The 17,871-nt window shown below is 42.3% G+C and overlaps 1 protein-coding gene across 1 annotated transcript in view; it reads left to right on the top strand.

Moving 5' to 3' along the window:
* The window catches only part of ADARB1 (adenosine deaminase RNA specific B1), a 98,750-nt gene extending 82,495 nt beyond the window's left edge, over positions 1–16,255 (top strand). Inside the window, exons 10-12 of the mRNA XM_086615665.1 lie at positions 3,112–3,293; positions 11,686–11,864; positions 12,849–16,255. Of these exons, the coding sequence (XP_086471791.1) occupies positions 3,112–3,293; positions 11,686–11,864; positions 12,849–13,025 (538 nt within the window). The 3' untranslated portion in view covers positions 13,026–16,255. The remainder of the gene's footprint in view (positions 1–3,111; positions 3,294–11,685; positions 11,865–12,848) is intronic.
* The last annotated feature ends 1,616 nt before the right edge of the window (positions 16,256–17,871 follow it).

Below are 17,871 nucleotides of genomic sequence, written 5' to 3'. Positions count from 1 at the left end.
GTGCTCTTCTCTGTTGCCAACGTGGTGCCATTTTCCTGCTGTGACGGTGAGAAAAGGTACTGCCCTGGTCCCGTCTGCTCTGTGATCTGCACCCTGGATCAGGTCATTTTGTGTGGCAGCACTGTATTTCTGCCCGTGGCAGGTGCAGGAGAGATTGAAACTGCTGAATTAGTGATGGGAGAGTTGTCTTCCCGTGACCACATTCTTGAGCTGACAAATGCTCCTGAATAACTGTGCTGTGGCCAGAGTGTGCTCTATTGCGGTGTGGAAAAGCTCATTTCTGTGTTATAAACTACATCTAAGCCTTGGAAGGTTTGAGTTTGTAAGCTAGACTTAAGCCACTTCAGTTACTTGACCTTTTCTGATGCTATTTTTATTGTGAAGAAAAATATACTTTGCTTGATTGTTTCACTGGAAAGGCAACACTGATTTTAATAACATTTTCTGTAACAAATTTTGCTCTTTCTGCTCTGCACCTCAGCATTTGTAGTGAAATACAGAACTTGGCCCATTAACTTCAAAAGAAGTTGTGGTTCAAGCAAACTTTAGGACTAGATTGACAGCATTTGTTGGCGTGCTTTCTGACAATTTGTGCTTGTCAACTGGCAGGTGAGGCAGTTTTACCATTTCAGGAGGCAGTGCCTGTGGCCTTCTGAAAACTGGTGTGTCGTATTAGTGTAGCTTCTTCTCAGTTTATATCTATAAAGGTTTTTTTTAGTGTATGTGCTAATGGAAGTGAGAAATTACTGTTTGACAGAAAGAAGTACAGTATGAAAAAGGAACAACAAGAAAGAAAGTCTCTGTGCAGCCTTCCTTTTTGACTCTGTTACAACCTGCAGAACTTCATGTGGGTTTCATGTTTATCTCTTCATTACTGCCAGTTTCTGCTACAAGTATATGTTACTTTTACAAACCTAACCACTATCCAGCCCTGCCTAACGGGCTTTAAGAGCCTGAGGCTTTGGCTGTATGAATTGTTTCTGCAAACCTCATCCTTGCAGCGAGCCAGCTGCTCTGAACCCCAGCGAAACAGTGGCTGCGTGGGCAGTCACGGAGTAGCTCTTGTAATACCCCTTCATACAGTTCACCTTGCAGAAGCTTGTTCACCTGTCCACACTCCTCCTTTTCTTTTAGTCAAGAGAAGTTGAGCTAGACAAACTTCCAGTCTTCATTTTCCATGCCAGAGAAGGTCACCAAGGGTGAGAGGAAGCAGCAAAACACAAGCTCTGGAAATGCTGAAGCATGGTTGTACAGGGTCTGACAAAGATTTTGTTTAGGGAGCTGGGGCTTGCCAGTGGAATGCATTGGCCTTTTTGAAAATGTCCATCTGTCACTCAAGTAGTGTTGATGAAAAGTAAAATGCGATGTGCCTCACTGAAGGAAGCTCTGTGTGTGTGTCTGCAAGTTTCAGATACAATTGTAAGACCCCAGTTTGCAACACTTAGTCTTGAATTCTTCTAGATGTTTCTTCCATAATATTATCTGTCTGTAGCAGTCCATGTGCTTCTCTATGATTCTATGTAGATAATACTGCAAATAACGAGAAAATACTGTTGTGATTCATTTGTCATTTGAAACACCTCTATGCTTACAAAATTTTAGTCATGGTAAAGTCTTTAGAAAGGCATCTAGGCCCTGGGAAGCAATAATTTTCACTTCATATCTTTGCTCTGATGTTTGGTTGCTGATTGCATTTTCACTATCATACAAAATATGCCTTTATTCGATGTAAAATACGTCTGAGTTTTTATTAGCGCAGTAATTTTACTCATTCATTAGGCCCGGCTTTTTTAATGACAGGTGAGTAAGCTAATGTACATTGCCTCCATTTTCATCCTTAGTAAAGATATGCAAAGAAATGGTTTCCTTGGATTGCAATTTTTGTTCTTCCCTTTTTTTTTAACCATTTTGCAAGTCTTGTAGCCAACATGTGTAGTTCAGTTTTTGCTGTAGTGAAGCAGTTGCACTATACAGTTTCTAACCTGAACTGATGATGATGTGTAGTCGTGCTATCCCAGCACAAGCTGCAAGAAACACTGCTAGCGACATCAGAGTTCCCGATTTTCCTAGGGGAACCTTGCAACTTGATTTAGGATTGGCCCTTCAATAAGGACAACCATTCTAAATAAGCACGAGAGCTTCCGTTGTGCTCATCTGTTTTATTCAAGCACCAAAAGAAACTTTCCTGTTGCTTGTGTCTGGGCGTTGCAGTTGTACTCAAGTATGATATTTTAATAGTGCCAAGCTGTTTGCAAGTGTACCTCAGAGACAAGGACAGTGAAAATACTCTGCAGGAGATTTTGAGGTTTTGAAAAGTACTTTGTATGACTGTTACATACAGATTGAGGGCCAAAACTTGATCAAATGGACACACCTACAAAAAAACTTCAGTATTTTGCTCCTATGCATGCTATAGCCCTGCCACCAGACCAGGTCCAGTGTAGGTCACAGTGGTGCAGACAGGGATTTATGGTTGGAGTCTATGAAGCAGCTAAAGTGAGCAAAGAGTATATGCATTCTTCGCATGTTTTCAGATTCAGTTTTCTCCCTGCCCATGGATATTGCGAGCTACTACATATGTCCTTTCTGGCAGCTAGGGTGTCAAGGATGAGCTTTCCCTTATGGTGACGAGGTGGTGAGGTCTTGCAGGTACAGTCCTTCTTGGATCCTGGGAAGGATGGTTTGCCCACTGCCAGGTGTCTTTTGGAGGCATCAGCTACTGTTTGTGACTGAGGATCTCACAGTTTGGTTTTCTCTCCGATTGAATGATCCTGTCCATCTCTGACATTAGGGTGCTGGAGTATGCATCACCAGAAATGTTAGTGGGGAAGTAATGTTATGGACTCTGCTCCTGAAGCGGATGCTGACAGTAGACTTGTTGCTATAGATCATCTTACTCAGGGTTTTGTTGAGCATCCCATAAGCTGATCTATGAAATTCTGGCAGGTGTCACAGCTATGCTACCTATAGTCATGTGCTGGTCGAGAGGAAGGGTTGAAAATCTGGTCCGTTGTGATTGACTGCTATTATGTCTGGCAGATGTTACTTGTTCCATTAAAAAGAAAGTGTTTTTTTTGTTTTTGTTTTGTTTTGTTTTTCCCTCCTTCTTAGGTGGAACGTATTGGGTATTCAAGGAGCCTTACTTAGCCTCTTTGTGGAGCCAATTTACTTCTCTAGCATCATCTTGGGGAGTTTATATCATGGGGATCATCTATCCAGAGCCGTATACCAGAGGATAGCAGAGATAGAAGATCTACCACCTCTTTATACACTCAACAGACCTTTACTTAGTGGCAAGTATCTAATGGAGAAGGCCGTGCCGGTAAATAAGTCCGTTCCAGTAGCAACGTGATTTTGCAGTTCTCAAAAGCTTGCAAATTATGTACTGTGAGTAAACTGCTTTCTGGTTACAACAGAGAAGTTATGGTCTAAACCTAATGTAGATACTCAGTCAGAAATACCATAGCAAGGACCGTTTGTGAATTAAAAGGTGGAGAGAACCAGGGCATGAACCTTTGGATGCCATTTCACATCATTGCTGTCTGGAGCGTGCCCTGGCAATGTGTGAGGCAAGTTGTAGTGAAACCTCTTCCCACCCATGGCATAGTGTTAGCTCTCACTGTCACTTCTCTTGCCATTGCAGATATTTGTTGAACGGCCGTGTCATTAATCAGTATGCCAAGACAGACACATTTGGTTCACCATTTCTAGATCAATACCCAACTAAAAATGGATGGAGAGAACATCTCGGCTGCCATTGATTGTATTTTGTTTTTGGTATCAATCTCTGTTGGATGCTGCATTGGCTCTAATTAGCATGGCACCCAACTTGTTTGCGTGACCCAATAATCACAGTGTTTTAATTTCCACTTTGTATTTTAATGCACAAATGCTGCATTCAAAACCTGGTGGCATGTTCTTTGGGAATATTTTTAATAGAGCATTAAATATATCTGACAGACAGCAATATGGCAAATCCCAGCTGGTGTAGTTAGCAGTTGTATTTTGCAGCTGCTGTTGAACATTTAAGTACTGTTCTTTGGCTTTGCGCTGATCCTAGGCTCTAGTGGGGCTAAGAGGAATGGCAGTATTTCAATTAACAGGTCGTAACTTCTAATTGAGCCGTGAAGTTCTGAAGTGTCTCAGAATCTAAAACTGCTAGTTACAGTAATGCTGGGAATGCTTTAAAACTGAAATCTCTTACCCTCCCTCTCATTGTGTGCATTGCTTTGTTCTGAAGAGCTTGGTTTTTGGCATGTGTCTGTTTATTTTCCAGGAATAGAAAAGCTCAGTATTTTAAAGCATGTTTAAAGTTTGACATGAACTTTTAAAATAGATTTAGAGAGTGAGTGGGGAAAAGAGACTATTGAACAGTTAGCATTTCTTTAAATAAGAAAGGTAATTAATAAGGATTAGTTAGGACATATTAAAACGTTAACTAACATATTTGTCCTTATAGTAGCATGTAAGTAACAGTTACAACACTCACAGTACCAAATATTAAATTGTTGTACAGGCATAGTAGCTGATGTATGGACTGTTTCTGCCTGATTTGGGGGAAGTTTTGTCAGTTCTTCAAGACAGCAGGTTTGGGGTGGGGTGGGAGGAATTTTTGTTATCCTTTTCACAACAGGTAATAAATAGTACCTTGTCGATCTTTTTGCAGTGTTTATATCTATTTGCCATGAAATAGCACCATCTGTTTAAACAGTTCAGCGGGGACTCGCTGAGCAGTACAGAGAGTTCAGAAACGTTCTCAGCTCTTGAGTTTTCATGAAAATACACATCTCAAAAATGTACGGGAAACTTGTTTGGGAGATTGGGCAGAGAATTGTGTTCATTGATTTTTCTTCTACTGGTTCAGTCTTGAAAGCTAGTCTTCTGACTCACGCTGTTGGATTCAGCTGGGGCATTTGTGTAGCTGCTCATCTGCTCTTTGATTCACCCAGTTTATGGTGTATTCTTATCTGGAGTAAGCACCGCAGAAATACCTGTCCCCAATTCTATGTTCCTCCCGATATCACACACACAACTGTGCGACCATGACTCATTTCTACCAGAGGGATGAGCTAAAAGAGAAAGAGCTGTCTTTCCCCACTGTCTCACCTGTTTAGCTGAGAAAGTACTGTAAAAACTGTTCTTTTTCCCCTCATAAAACAAGTTTTGTATTTGCAAGGACAATTGCATTAAGTCGAAGTCAGACTGAGTTATTGTTATCTACTGCTAAAAATTGTCTTTTCATCATCTTTCTTTCCTCATAGGAGATTTTCTACTTATACCTCCTTTTGCCAGCAAGTTGAACGTGTACATGTGTATCAAAGTAGCTGGTTTTCAGCTGGGGGATGCAGGAAACCCGTGTGTTGGTAGAAAACTCCCTCCCCGTGCTGACTCTTGGAAGCCTTTTGGTTGCAGGACCCAGCCTTTCAGGACGCCTTTAGCACCACAGCACTGGGGGCATGTGAGCTCTCTGATAATTGTCCAGTTCACTTCAAGAGAAGATGGGTTCAAATCTTGTGAATTTCTAGAATAATCTGAAAAGGAGTCAATTTCTCAATCAAATAGAACAAGGATGATTGTATAAATGAGCCAATAACAAAGTGCCATCTTGCGAGAGGTCATCTGCACTGTCTCTTTTTGGAACCGTTGTGGGAGGTGGGCACGAAAGAGTTCAGCTGGGATGAAAGTAGGGTGGCAGAGCTCAGCAGATACTCCATTCAGAGAATCAGCCCTTGAAAGTCCTCGAGAGCAGAAGTCATTAAATATAAGAGAGTCCGTTACGCATAAAAGACAAGTTCTTCTTCACTGGAGGCAACTAGTGTGAGCCACATTTCATCAGGCATCTGTCCTTATGGTTCCTGTTGCTGGTAGGTGTTCTGAGATGCCCGAGGACCTGGACTAATGGCATCTGCTGGGACTATGACCACAAGCAGAGGCAAGCTGGGCCCCGACGTGCTCTCCTAGCCACAGCAGCTACTCAACCGAACCCCGCAGTGGTGTCTGCTTTTGTGGACAAGGCCTTTTTCTTAGCTGTGATTGATTATAATATTAAACAGGCAAAGTTTTCCCTGTTTTGATGTCCAGTCAGTTGATAATTTCTTCTGCTTTAAGTTTCTCTAGAGCTTTCTGTTATCTTGTCACCAGCATAAGAACTGTCTTAAGTAAGATCAAGATCCATCCAGCCAAGTACTCTATTCCGTAGGCAGTGAGGCGGTGAAAAGCAAAAGGAAATAGCAAGCCTCTGTAGATACCTCCTGAGAACTGCAGCAGTAATCTGTGGATCAGGGATATCCAGAGTCAGGTACTGAGAGTCTTTGTGTTTACAAATCCTTAATGGATTTTTTCATTTGTGAACTCCCATTTTCGTTTTTTGAACTGGCTTAAACTTTTTACTGCCCACAGCCTCCTTTAGAAGGAGGGCTGTAGGACATGTAAAGATTTGTGCAGTGGAATTTCCTTTCTGCTAGTTTAATTAGATACTCCTCAGCTCTCTGTATGATGCAGGCTATAAGCAGTTGTCGTGGCTCAGTTTTTGATCTCTTTTCAATTTTCGTACGTAAGTCCGATTTTTTGCCAGCTGAAAAGTCTTAGTCTGCTTTGTTATTCCTTTCATGGAGATTCTGCCACATAAGGATCATCCTTTCCATTTCACAATTGTGTTTTGAGCTAGCGAGACCAGAGCAGCACCTGATACTCAAGATTAAGACAGCAATACTGATTTCTGTGGTGACATCATGATATTCCATTCAGTTCTATGACCCTTCAGTAAAAATTCCAAACATGCACTTCGCTTCTTTTGATTATTGTTGATCGTTGACCTGACCTTTCAATAGAACTGAATATTAGAAACTAAAATCTCTTTCGTGAATGCCAATATCCAGCTCCAAGTCCAGCGCTCCTTATGCAAAATTGCTTTGTGTTTTCCTCATCTGTATTACCTAATATTTATCTGTGAGGAATTTCGTCTGCCTTTTTATTGCCCAGTCACCGAATGTTGTCTTCACTTTCACTTTTTGAAATTGCTTCTCTTATTTACCTTCTTAAATAATTTAGTGTCATCAACAATCTTATTCACCTCGTTTTTTTTCCCACACGCACACTTCCCAGGTCTGCGCAGAGCTTGGGACTCCTCTGCTGTGTTGGCTCTTCCCAAGGAGGTTGTTTTCATCCAGATTTCCATAAAGTCTGTTTTTAAGGTAGACATAGAGCAGACAGGCCTTCTGCTCCCTGGCCACCTCCAGGCCTCAGTTACTAAAGCAGTGTTTTGTGAAGTCATTCCCGATATTTCTGTATTTACATCTGTGCCCAGTAGTGCGGTATCGTAGTTCCCTCAGCATTCCTGGTGCCCATGTCATGTTTATTGACTGGTAGTTCCCTGGCACACCTCTAAACTTCTTCAAAATCAGGGTCGTGTTGGCCACCTTTCATCCTGGAGAACTCGTGTGGTTTCTGATGAGGAGTTATGTACCACGACTGCTCTTTCTGTTGTCTCATCTTTAGTTTCCTTGAAGGTGGTTGGATATTGTCTGGACACTGTAGCTGGTGTTTGCTTGCTTCATGCATGTATCTTAGAACTATTTTTACAAGCACCTCAATTTGAGATGGCTCCTCTGGCATGTTGCCTGCGAAGAGGGCTCCAGCCTGGGAACCCACCCCCACTTTTTGCAAAACATTCGTTCATTTTTTGTACACAAGAAGACTTCAGCCACCACAGCAAGAGTGGTTATTGTGAATGTTCATGCCTCAGCACTCCTCTGAATGCTGTCTGCATTTGTTCTTTGGGGTTTTTTTTGGGTTTTGTTAGTTCTTTTACACAAAATTTGTTTCCTTGGTACCTTATCCTCCCATTTACATTGGTGTTTTCCAGCTCTCTATCTCCTTTTTAATGAAGCTTTAGTGAAGTCCTCAAAGAAGTGTCAAGCTTTATTATTTATATAAGCAGTGGCACAAAGAGCGGTGACCTTTGCTTTTGCTTATTATACCCCATTATAATAATAAACAATAAGTTCCGATTGATGTTCTCTATGTAGCTTAGTTATATCAGTTTTCAAAGGAGAATAAAATATTCTACTTTCTATCCTAGCTTTCTCTCCCGTTATTAGTTTCAGCTTCTTGTGCTATGGAATGTCTATATTTTGAGGGAGAAGATATGATCCACCTAAAGTGCTATCAGATGCTTTGCTTTTGAGATGACCTTTCTTCTCTCTCCATGCTGCCCATGATCCATCTTGAGGGACTCCTTTGCCATCTCTCCAGGGTTCATGCAGATAATTAAGCAGCTGAAGAGGGTGTTGTTATTTAACTCTATTTGAAATTGTGAGTGATTTTTTTTTTGGTTTTCATTTATTTAATTTATAAAAATAACCTAAGGAATGCAGTTGTGTAATTGCTATGGAAATGTAGTGCATACTGGATGTTCAGCTTCCTTGTCTTTATTTGACTTGCTTGTGTGGGTGCTTGTGATGTCACAGGTGTTTGAGTAGCTGATAGGGCAGGAGCAGTTTTGGTGTTTTGCACTACTCAATGAACTATATCTGATTGCTGTATTTGTTCAGTAGTGTGTGGAACAAAAGCATAGGTAATAGTGTAGATATCATTAAATTAAAGAAAAAATATGACTGACCCGCTTGTCATGTGGTGACAATTTTTTAGCCCTCTTGCCTCAGTAGTTTTAGTAAAACCAATTTTCAATTGAGAGGTTTGTCAGCATGGGTCTGTTTCATATAAGCTTCACAAAAGCAGCCTGAATTTATGTGCTTTTGGAGACTCAGAGTTGAGGTTCATTTTACTTGCCCCCAAAATTTACAATTTATTAGGTGTTAGGTGCAAGCCTTGTGTCGTGTGACTCCTGGAGCGGCCGTGTTTGCTCTGTAGGATTTGGACTTTAGTGGCACAGGACATGCACAGGTGTTGTGCATGGTCAGCTCCAGTTTTCACATGTTCATTGCCAGCCGCTCAGCAGGACTGCAGAAGTTGTGATGAGGACTTTTCGACTCTCGTCTTGTCATAAAGACATGTTCTTGCTGAGTCTTCCTCAAGTGTTGCTTGCAGGTGTCGGGGAAGTTTCCTGGCTGCTACATGGGAAGCACCTGTGTCTCATCAAGACAGGTGCTGAGTCACGTTGGTTGGCTGGAGACCACGTGACCTATGGGAGGTTTAAAGGTGGGGCACTCCCAGGAGGGAGGGGGGCATTTCCCTCCTGGAGTTTGGAGTGGCAGGAGCCCCTGGAGAGCGTGAGTTAGAGCTCTCTGTTGGACTAAGATAGCAGTGAGTTTAGAAGAGCCTTCTGATTGTGGAATACGTTGTGGTCGCAACAGTCGGTTGGTTGCGACCCATTGGAAGAAGACACAGGCAGTCCGCGACATGCAGGATATTCTTGATGGTACCTGCTCAGCAGGGATTGCTGTCCACCCTCCAAGATTGATCAGTGTGTGGATCCCACATCCCTGCTCACTGATTTACAGATTGGTGGGTGTAGATCTGTGGCATCCTGCAGATGATGTAGGTACCTCTGCTGTGTTTCAGCTCCTGGATGCATCTCTCCTAAAAGAAATCTCCTAAAAGAGCTCTTCAGGAAACTTAGGTTATGATTCTCAATTTTTTCAGCTTTTTTTCAATTTTTTCTGCTTTTTTTCAATTTTTTCCATTTTTTTTTTTGCTCTGATTTTCAGTTTTTTCTCAATTTTAAGAAAATGGGGAATAGTAGGGTTATTTTTATTATTAACTTATTCATTTAGTTACTGGTTGTCAGTCATAGTGACCAGGTTGACGTACACCAACTCTAAAAATATAACAGCTGCAGGAAGTTCAATATGATGGATATTTCAAAATGTTCGTTAATCTATTAAATGAGGAATTGATTATAGTAAACAAACGGAATTTTGCTGTGTTGTTCAGGCCTCACAGGTCTCTCAAGCTCTCAAACGCTGGGCCCAGAGGTGCTGCAGGCCTTGGGCCAAGTAAGCCAGTCCTGCACTCAGGTGCCTGAGCTTAACTTTTGCTTAACTTTGTTTATTAGATTGTATTTCACATACCAGCAAGAAATGCATCCTGCTGCAATGCTTATTTTGATTTATACAAATTCACTGGATTTTTATGAAGTGTAGGACCTCAGAGTAGATTTGAAGTAGGCTCTTAGCAAGAGTTGCGTTAATTAGAGATCCCATTTTTACTTTGTTACAAATTAAAACAAATCTCCTGTTCTTTTGTTCTCTCCTGGTGAGACAACTGAGGCATCTTAAAGGTAGAGTTTTGCCACCCCTGTAATGTCTGCAGGATCAAAAGCAATGTACTCCTCAGCTATTCCGTAGCACACACAACCCAAACTCGTGCCCTGCCTGCTGCTTGCGAGTGCCAGGCGCTGTCCTGCTGCACGTGTGGGAGAGGAGTTGCACGTGGATAGCAGCACCTGCCATGATCTTCAAGCATGGTGCTGTGGTCATGTTACACAGTCCACCTCTGCAGCATTGGGGTGCTGTGGGGGGATAATGCTGCCCTGGGCAGACAGCTGGCCTCCCTTCACACTTGGATTAGACTTAAGGTGGCTTTGCTTCCCCATCAGTAGAGTTGGAGCCATGTTTCAGAGGTGTCACACAATTTAACATCTGAGCAAAATGATCTGCATCCTCTTTTGAGTCCCGTGGTTCGCCGTTTCTGGGCACTGTAAGCGGTGATGGGCATGTAAAGGGAGGAGGCAGCTGAAGCACGGCTGGATTTATGCTGAAAGACTCAAACGTCTGCCAGTTTTGGCTTCCTGCAGAGGATACGCTCACTTTGTCTAACTTGGATGCCCACAGCATCAGTGCCACTGCCTGTGCTAGCCATGCCATGCCCCAGCAGAGTTCGTGAGAAGGAGAAATAGATCGGTAGCTTTTATCAAAAAGCTCTCGACAGCTCCTGAAATGTAGGTGCTTTCATGCCTTGGTTTGCAAGGCATCCTGCTGTCTCATACCACTGCTCTGACCTAACTCCATTTTTCTAAGGGAAAGGGAAAAGCACATTGTAGGCACTTCTAAATAAGTACGACCTCTCTGAATAAGGTTGCAGTCCAAAGCTGTTTGCTGAATTGTAGCTCTATATTGAAACATGACCAGTGTTCATAGTTTCACAGTAGTTTTGAAATGAGATGAGCAGCATGCACCTAAATTTTTACAACAGCAGAGTGAAAGGGAATTGATTGGAGTGTTACAACTGTCAAAACCTCACAGTATCTGCTCTTTCCTGCACTCACCGAGTCTCACAACTGAGTGTGCTTTGAGAGCAGAAGTTTCTTGTGCAGAAGCAGAACAACTATTTTTCTGCTTCATAATTATTTGTAGGGTAATAATTAGTTCATTGTTTTGCTGTATAAGCAAGACCAGATCTTGCTGAGATGGATGTGGCAAGGCTCTCATGTTACTGTCCCCTTGGACCCTCGCCTTGGACCTCTCCGCCATCCCCTCTGCTGAGGAGGCTGATTTCTCATGCCTGCCCTGCTAGGAAGCACAGGAGAGAGCTCTTTAGCCAGGATGAGAATGAGATGCATTCTCTCTGCAGGAGAATGCCCTTGGAATAAAAGATCTGCTTGTAAGACTGCTTAGCAATATGATTTCAGTAGCTCTGCTGCATTGCTTACTCCTCAGTAAAAAAAAAAAAAACAAAAATCGAGTTATTATTTACTGTTGTCATTAAACATTGCTTTTCTTTCAGGTATTAGCAACGCAGAAGCCCGTCAACCAGGGAAAGCACCAAACTTCAGTGTGAACTGGACTGTAGGAGACACTGGTCTTGAAGTTATTAATGCTACAACTGGCAAAGATGAAATGGGTCGTGCATCTCGCCTTTGTAAGCATGCTTTTTACAGCCGCTGGATGCGTATTCATGCAAAGGTATATCTTCTAGAGTGCTAGATTTTCCACTTCTTCCTAATTCTTAGTGAAATATCTGTGCATGCTACCTTCTGTATTCAGAAGCCACTTTCTGAGCCTGATTTTAGCTACTGCTGCATGTAATAATGGAAAAGAACAACGCATTCGTGTAGCTGCTTCTTGAATTTGATAATGTCTGGTCCAAAATGCATGCAAGGATCTAGTAATCCTTGCTTTACAGCTAAGTAAACAAAGGGTGCTATCTCCTTTGGGCTTGCCTTCTCATTTTAATTTATTTGGAAGGATAATCCCTGTTTCACTGCAGTTGAACCTACTGAGAGTTTGCTCTGATCTTTCTTAGAATGAAAAGTTACAAGAAAGCAGCTTTTCAGTGTCTAAATGTCTTCCACCAAAGGAGGCTGACAATCCAGAGAAAGCAAAAGGCAGGCCAGCAGGGGTAGGGCTAGTCCCAAAAGTGCCTCTGCCAGGACGTGGCATGGTGCTCCAGGAAGGCTCGTTTTGTAGGAGGCAGATGGTGCGGCTCGGTGCGGTGACGCTGGGTACAGAGCCACGATGGCAAGAAGGAGCAGTACTGTGTACTCACCTGCCTTTGCCTGAATGTTTGGCTTAGTAATTTTACTCTTTTCCATGGAAGAAAACTGCATGTTTCAGCATACTTAAATTAATATCATGAAAACTTTGAAGTGCATGGCTTGTCATAGGTCTGCAGAGTTGGTAGGTGACAAGAACAGGAGAAGATGAAGAAATGTGTTCAAGGCCAGGTTGGATGAGGCTTTGAGCAACCTGGTGTAGTGGAGGGTGTCCCTGCCCATGGCAGGGGAGTTGGAACTAGATGATCTTTGAGGTCCCTTCCAACCCGAACCATTCTGTGATTCTGTGATTACCTTGTTTTAATAATAGCTGTTTTAATAACTTAGTCACTCTCAAACTGTTTGGCTTAATAGTTTCTTGTCTCTCTTCTTTTCTCGTCCTTAATCCACACAGCTTTCCTCCAGCTTGCGCTCAAAGATCCTCAAGCCTAACCTGTACCACGAAACCAAGCAAGGAGCCACTCAGTATCAAACTGCCAAAGAGTGTTTGTTTAAAGCATTCCTGAAGGCAGGACTTGGAGCCTGGGTGGAGAAGCCCATAGAACAGGATCAGTTTTCTCTCACGGTCTAATTCACAGACTGCACATCACTTTGGAAAGGGGGTAGTTCTGGAAATTCCTAGTGTCCAACGTTGCTTTCTGGCATCTCCACAGCTGTCAAAACATCTTTTTACTGTTTGGAGTTGGGTTTTTTCCTTTGTATTTTTGAAACTCCATAGTAACTGTTTCTGTTTTGCCTCAGTATTGAAACTCAGTGATGATCTAACAGATAATTGTATATTTTGTTATGGGAAAGTAATTTCTGGTGTATTTCTAGAAATACTTTTACTGTAGAAATTTGCAGTAAGGCTGTCCTTACAGTATACAATGACTCATTTTTTCTGGGTTAAAATAATTTCTTTTTTTTAATTCAGTGTCATCAACTGCATGCAGAATTGAAAGTTTCTCTAGGTTTTACACCACACTTTTAGGAATTAGCTTAATTTTTTTAAAAAGAACATAGGTGACAAAGCTGATTCTACTCCTCTGTTAACTTGTTTTTGAACTGCAGGTATTTCTAGCATATAGACTACAAAGCCAGAATGGAGTCTGGACAGCTAGTTTTTCCCCACTTCCTTGCTCTTCAAAACCAGCTGCTGAAAATTTCATGTCTTTGATATATGTATTTATTAGTCTGTGACCCAGTTTTTAACATGCAGCTTTTTATTCTGTTTTTAAAAATACATTTACCTCCCATTTACACACATTGTGAAGTCTTCATTTTTTTTAAACATTATAAACTGGAAACAGCAAAATAATTATTTGTAAGTTAAGAAGTTTAGTCTATAATGTGCAGAAACTTGTTTAGCAGTAGGTGATTTGTATATCCCAGGAACTCATCAGAATACAATCGTAACTGTAACAGTAATATGACAACTTAAAGAAAAGAATTGCTCATTTTAAGGGCATTAAGCCCGAATTGCTGAAAACAGCCACTTGTTGGGTATTAATTGCTCTCCTCTCGAAGAAATGAGTAGCTCTTGTACGGACAAAACGTTGTTAAAACTACTTTCCTGTGAGTTATATCTGCTCTCACTCAAGTTGTTGTGTCTCTGAGATTTCATCACCTTTTGGCTTTACATGTGCTATGGTCTTCATGAAGCTGATTAGGTAAGTTGCTCTCAAACGTGCTTTCATTTGCTTTTATGATTAGATGTTTTTCCTAAAGGTGTAGACACTTCTGCTTTATGTAAAAATGTAAGATAGAAGGCAAATATTGTGAGATCAGTTTGATGGACTGGTGTGTAGAAGGCACTTTTATAAACACTTTTTAGTACATGACGTTTAGTAGCGGATGAGACAATGTCCAGTATTGCTTCTCTGCTCACATGGCGTGTGTCCAAACACATCCGTTGGCTCATGCCCATCCACATATTGCCTGTGCTTTCCAAAGAGCGTCTCGGAGATCCTCTGTGTTCTCTTTGCGAACAATGAAGGTGATGTTTTGTGACATGGGATTTCGCTGGACAAAACCAAATTGGTGCACCACCACTCCAGCTGTTGGTTCCTGGCCCTTCACTCCACCGCCCCTTGCCTGTGCCGCGCAAAACATCAGATCAGCAGGCTGGTCCGTGCTTTGAAGTCAAGTCAAGGGTTACTTTTAGACCCACATTGGGTCGGAGATCCAGTTTACAGTTGTGCCGGCACATCTGAGGAGGCAGTGGAGCGGAGCATGGCAGTTCCTTCAGCGAGCTTCACGGCCAAAGCCTGTGTATCGTGACGCTGTAACTGGAGTTACCGTACCTCAGCCCCAGCATCTCTGGGGGGTTAGCAAATACTTGGGGTGTTGGAGACTTTGATGTCAAACCACTTCTGGCCAATCATGAATGCCAAGGAGAAGTGCTGCTTCATTACTGCTCAAGTAGGAACCTGTTTTCAACTTCAAAAAATGATCAAGCCTGAAAATCACTTGTGCATTAGTTGAAGCCTCTGGGTTAGTGTCTTGGAAGCAATGCATTGAGGTGTAAACAATGCATTTTGAGCAGTATTATGGATAATAGTGAGCACTGCTGTGGGAAGATGAGCAAGTCTGTGGCCTAGTGATCCTCTTGGAAAAGACTGATGCTTCCAGAGCTTACTGCCTTTTCCAGATGCCAGACGAACAAACGTTGCAAGCTGCAATAGACAGGCTGTGTTAATTCAACTTCATTGCCGACTTAAGCCATCCCGTCCACTCCTCATTAAAACCAAGGGTGCTCCCGTGGCCTCTGCCAGCCCCACAAGGCTTTTGTGGTCATCAGCCAACTGACCTACTCTAAAACTAAAAGGAATTTAATTGTATGTGGTCAGATTTTGCAAGCGCTTGGGCATCTGCCTTTGAGATCAACCTTGTCTCGTCCACATTGCAGAAATTCTGTTTGGCTGTAGTTGAGTATGTGCGGACATTTCTGCAGGACTGAGGGAGAGCCGGTCGCACCATCTGCATTTTTTTGAGATCATTTCTGCTATTAGATGAAATACACATTTTTAAGGGGCTTAGTCTATTGACAAATGAAGTCTGTTGAGAATTTCCAGCAAATTATTTTTACCCATCTTTCTAAAGTGCTCATTCAAAAGTTGGTGTCTCTCTGGATTTTTTTTGACAACTAGGAAAGTATTAGCTCAAACTATTTTTTTTATGAAGTCACAAATATGAGCAATATATTTAAGTACTCTTATAGACATAGTTTTTTACACTGTTTGAATGAACGATTAAAATGAAACTGTAAAGGAAAAGCGTTCCATGCTGAAACCTTTTGACGAAGGAATGGTGTCAGGTTATTTATGAGGAATGAGTTCTCTTGTTTATAATTCCCAGCATTTTAAAAAGTAAGAAGTTTTCCAGGGTTGTATGCAATCCATATCTGTCTTCTGGGAGTCAATAAAATACTGCTTGGCTTCCTTCACTTGCTTGTTCCTTTTTGTGCAGTTAATACATGGAAAGAAGTTGAGAGGCAGAGTTGTGATTGCTGCTGCTCCCATATTCCATACAAGTCACCATCACCGAGCAAGAATGGATAACAATGTCTATAATTTCGAGCGACAGCAAAGCATAAAACAACTCAGCTTCCAGCAGCTGCCAAATTCCAGGGCTGACCTTTCTGTTAGGAGCTGCGAATCTCCCCGGTGGGTTGGGAGGCTGAGCGGGCTTGTCTGGAAACCCTGGGCTGGGTGGCTGGGAGCTGGAGCACAGGGACTTGCAGTGCTGCTCTGGGAGCTGCTTCGGTTCCTTTAATTATTTTTTTTCTTATTTTTTGATTGAATATGACTACTTGTCTCAGGATCTTCAAAGGACTTAAAGAGTAACAACTTTAATGTTGATGAATACTTGAAATCTAATTTAAGATGTTTTTGTCCAGATGACAGCCTAGCTATAATAAAATTTGTAGGTTAGTAAAATAGATAATTTTAAATACAGATGTTTGAAATAGATGTGCAGGACTGTTTTAAGAAAATTTGGGCCTGAAGGTTAAGACTTGAGATATTGGTTATGGCTGTACTCAGGATCTGGTGATAACTAGAGGTTATTTCCTACCGCTTGTGTGTGAAGCGTGTCACGTACAGGAGCTTGTGAGCAGCTGCTCTCCCCCAGTGGCACGGATGCCCCATAGCCCTCGTGCCCGCAGCCCCCACTCACCCCCGTCTAGCCAGTGATGGTCATCGTGACTCTGCCTACTTGGGGATGGATGTATAGCAGCGGGGTTTCCGTACAGTTGGCAATTTAGATCTTCTCCTCATCTTAGAGAAATCTTTTCGTGACTCTTTACTGCATCAGAAACTCAGGAGTAGAAGGTTTTTGTGTGATGTTACTCTGCACATCCTCTAAATCTAGAGTAACTGGCAGCTGGAAGTCTAAGGATCTCGGAGCTGGTGTTGCGTTTCATCAATTCAGTTCTGTGATGTCTAAGAGTGCCATCAACCCAAGGGAAAAAAAGTCAATCTCCTCTTGCTCTCTCAGTGAAAATGTGCATGAAATAAAGCTGTTGGTTCACAGGGCCTGGTAGCACGAAGCAGAGCACGCGTCTCATGGAAGAATAGTGCTGCCTTTTGAAACCGAGCTGTCTTTCTGAAAAACAGCCAACCAGGAACTGAGAATCAATTCTAAGAATTGCTCAGTCGTGATCACCATATAATTGAGATGATTTTTTTTAAATATCAATGATTTTCTAAATAGCTAAGATTATTATTGCCATTTCTTAAATTAAGCTTTAATGCTTGGAAGGCTCACGCCTGCAGAGAAGCTGCGCATTGAATTCTTTGCATTTTCGTCATCATAAACTGTCCACCATGAAAATTATCCCAAAGTTTACTGAAAAGGAAGAAGAACTGCAGTTCATGTGTACAGTCAGAACAAAAATGTTTAATATTATTTAAAACCTAAAACCCCACAGAAATAAAACGTATAAAATATAATTATCCTCTCTCAGAATCACCGTGGGTTTTTTTCTTAGCACAGCACACTCTTGCTTGGAGAAGAGTTGATGTCTATCTCAGGGTTGCCTAGAGCAAACAGAGGCACAGGTTTTGAAATGGCCATGAAGTGGGTTTTGGAAGGAACGCTGGCCTTGGTGCCATGGGGCTGGGAGGGAGCTGGTGCAGGAGCAGGTCCCTGCTGCAGCCCAGTGTGGTGGCCTGGGCTTGGTCCCTGTCCTGCTGGTGGCTCAGGCTGATGCGCCGCAGCTGTTGCTGAGTCAGCGTCCGACTGAAGCAGAAGAGAGCAATTGGAAATTGCTGCTTGCTTTATTTCCTAAAGCAGAAATGATGGCATGGGATGGGACTTCTGCTCCCTCTTGCTCTCCGTTGGAGACAGGGAGCATGGGCCAGACAAACTGTCCACTTGGCAGCAGGCGCTTCCCAGCACTGCCTTTCCCAGAGACACCCCAGCGTGGGCAGCCCCCA

The sequence above is a fragment of the Tauraco erythrolophus genome, chromosome 8 (genome assembly GCF_009769465.1).
Source record: "Tauraco erythrolophus isolate bTauEry1 chromosome 8, bTauEry1.pri, whole genome shotgun sequence".
Lineage (NCBI taxonomy): Eukaryota > Metazoa > Chordata > Aves > Musophagiformes > Musophagidae > Tauraco > Tauraco erythrolophus.
The sequence above is the reverse complement of the archived record's forward strand: the minus strand, read 5'-3'. Positions and strand labels throughout refer to the sequence as shown.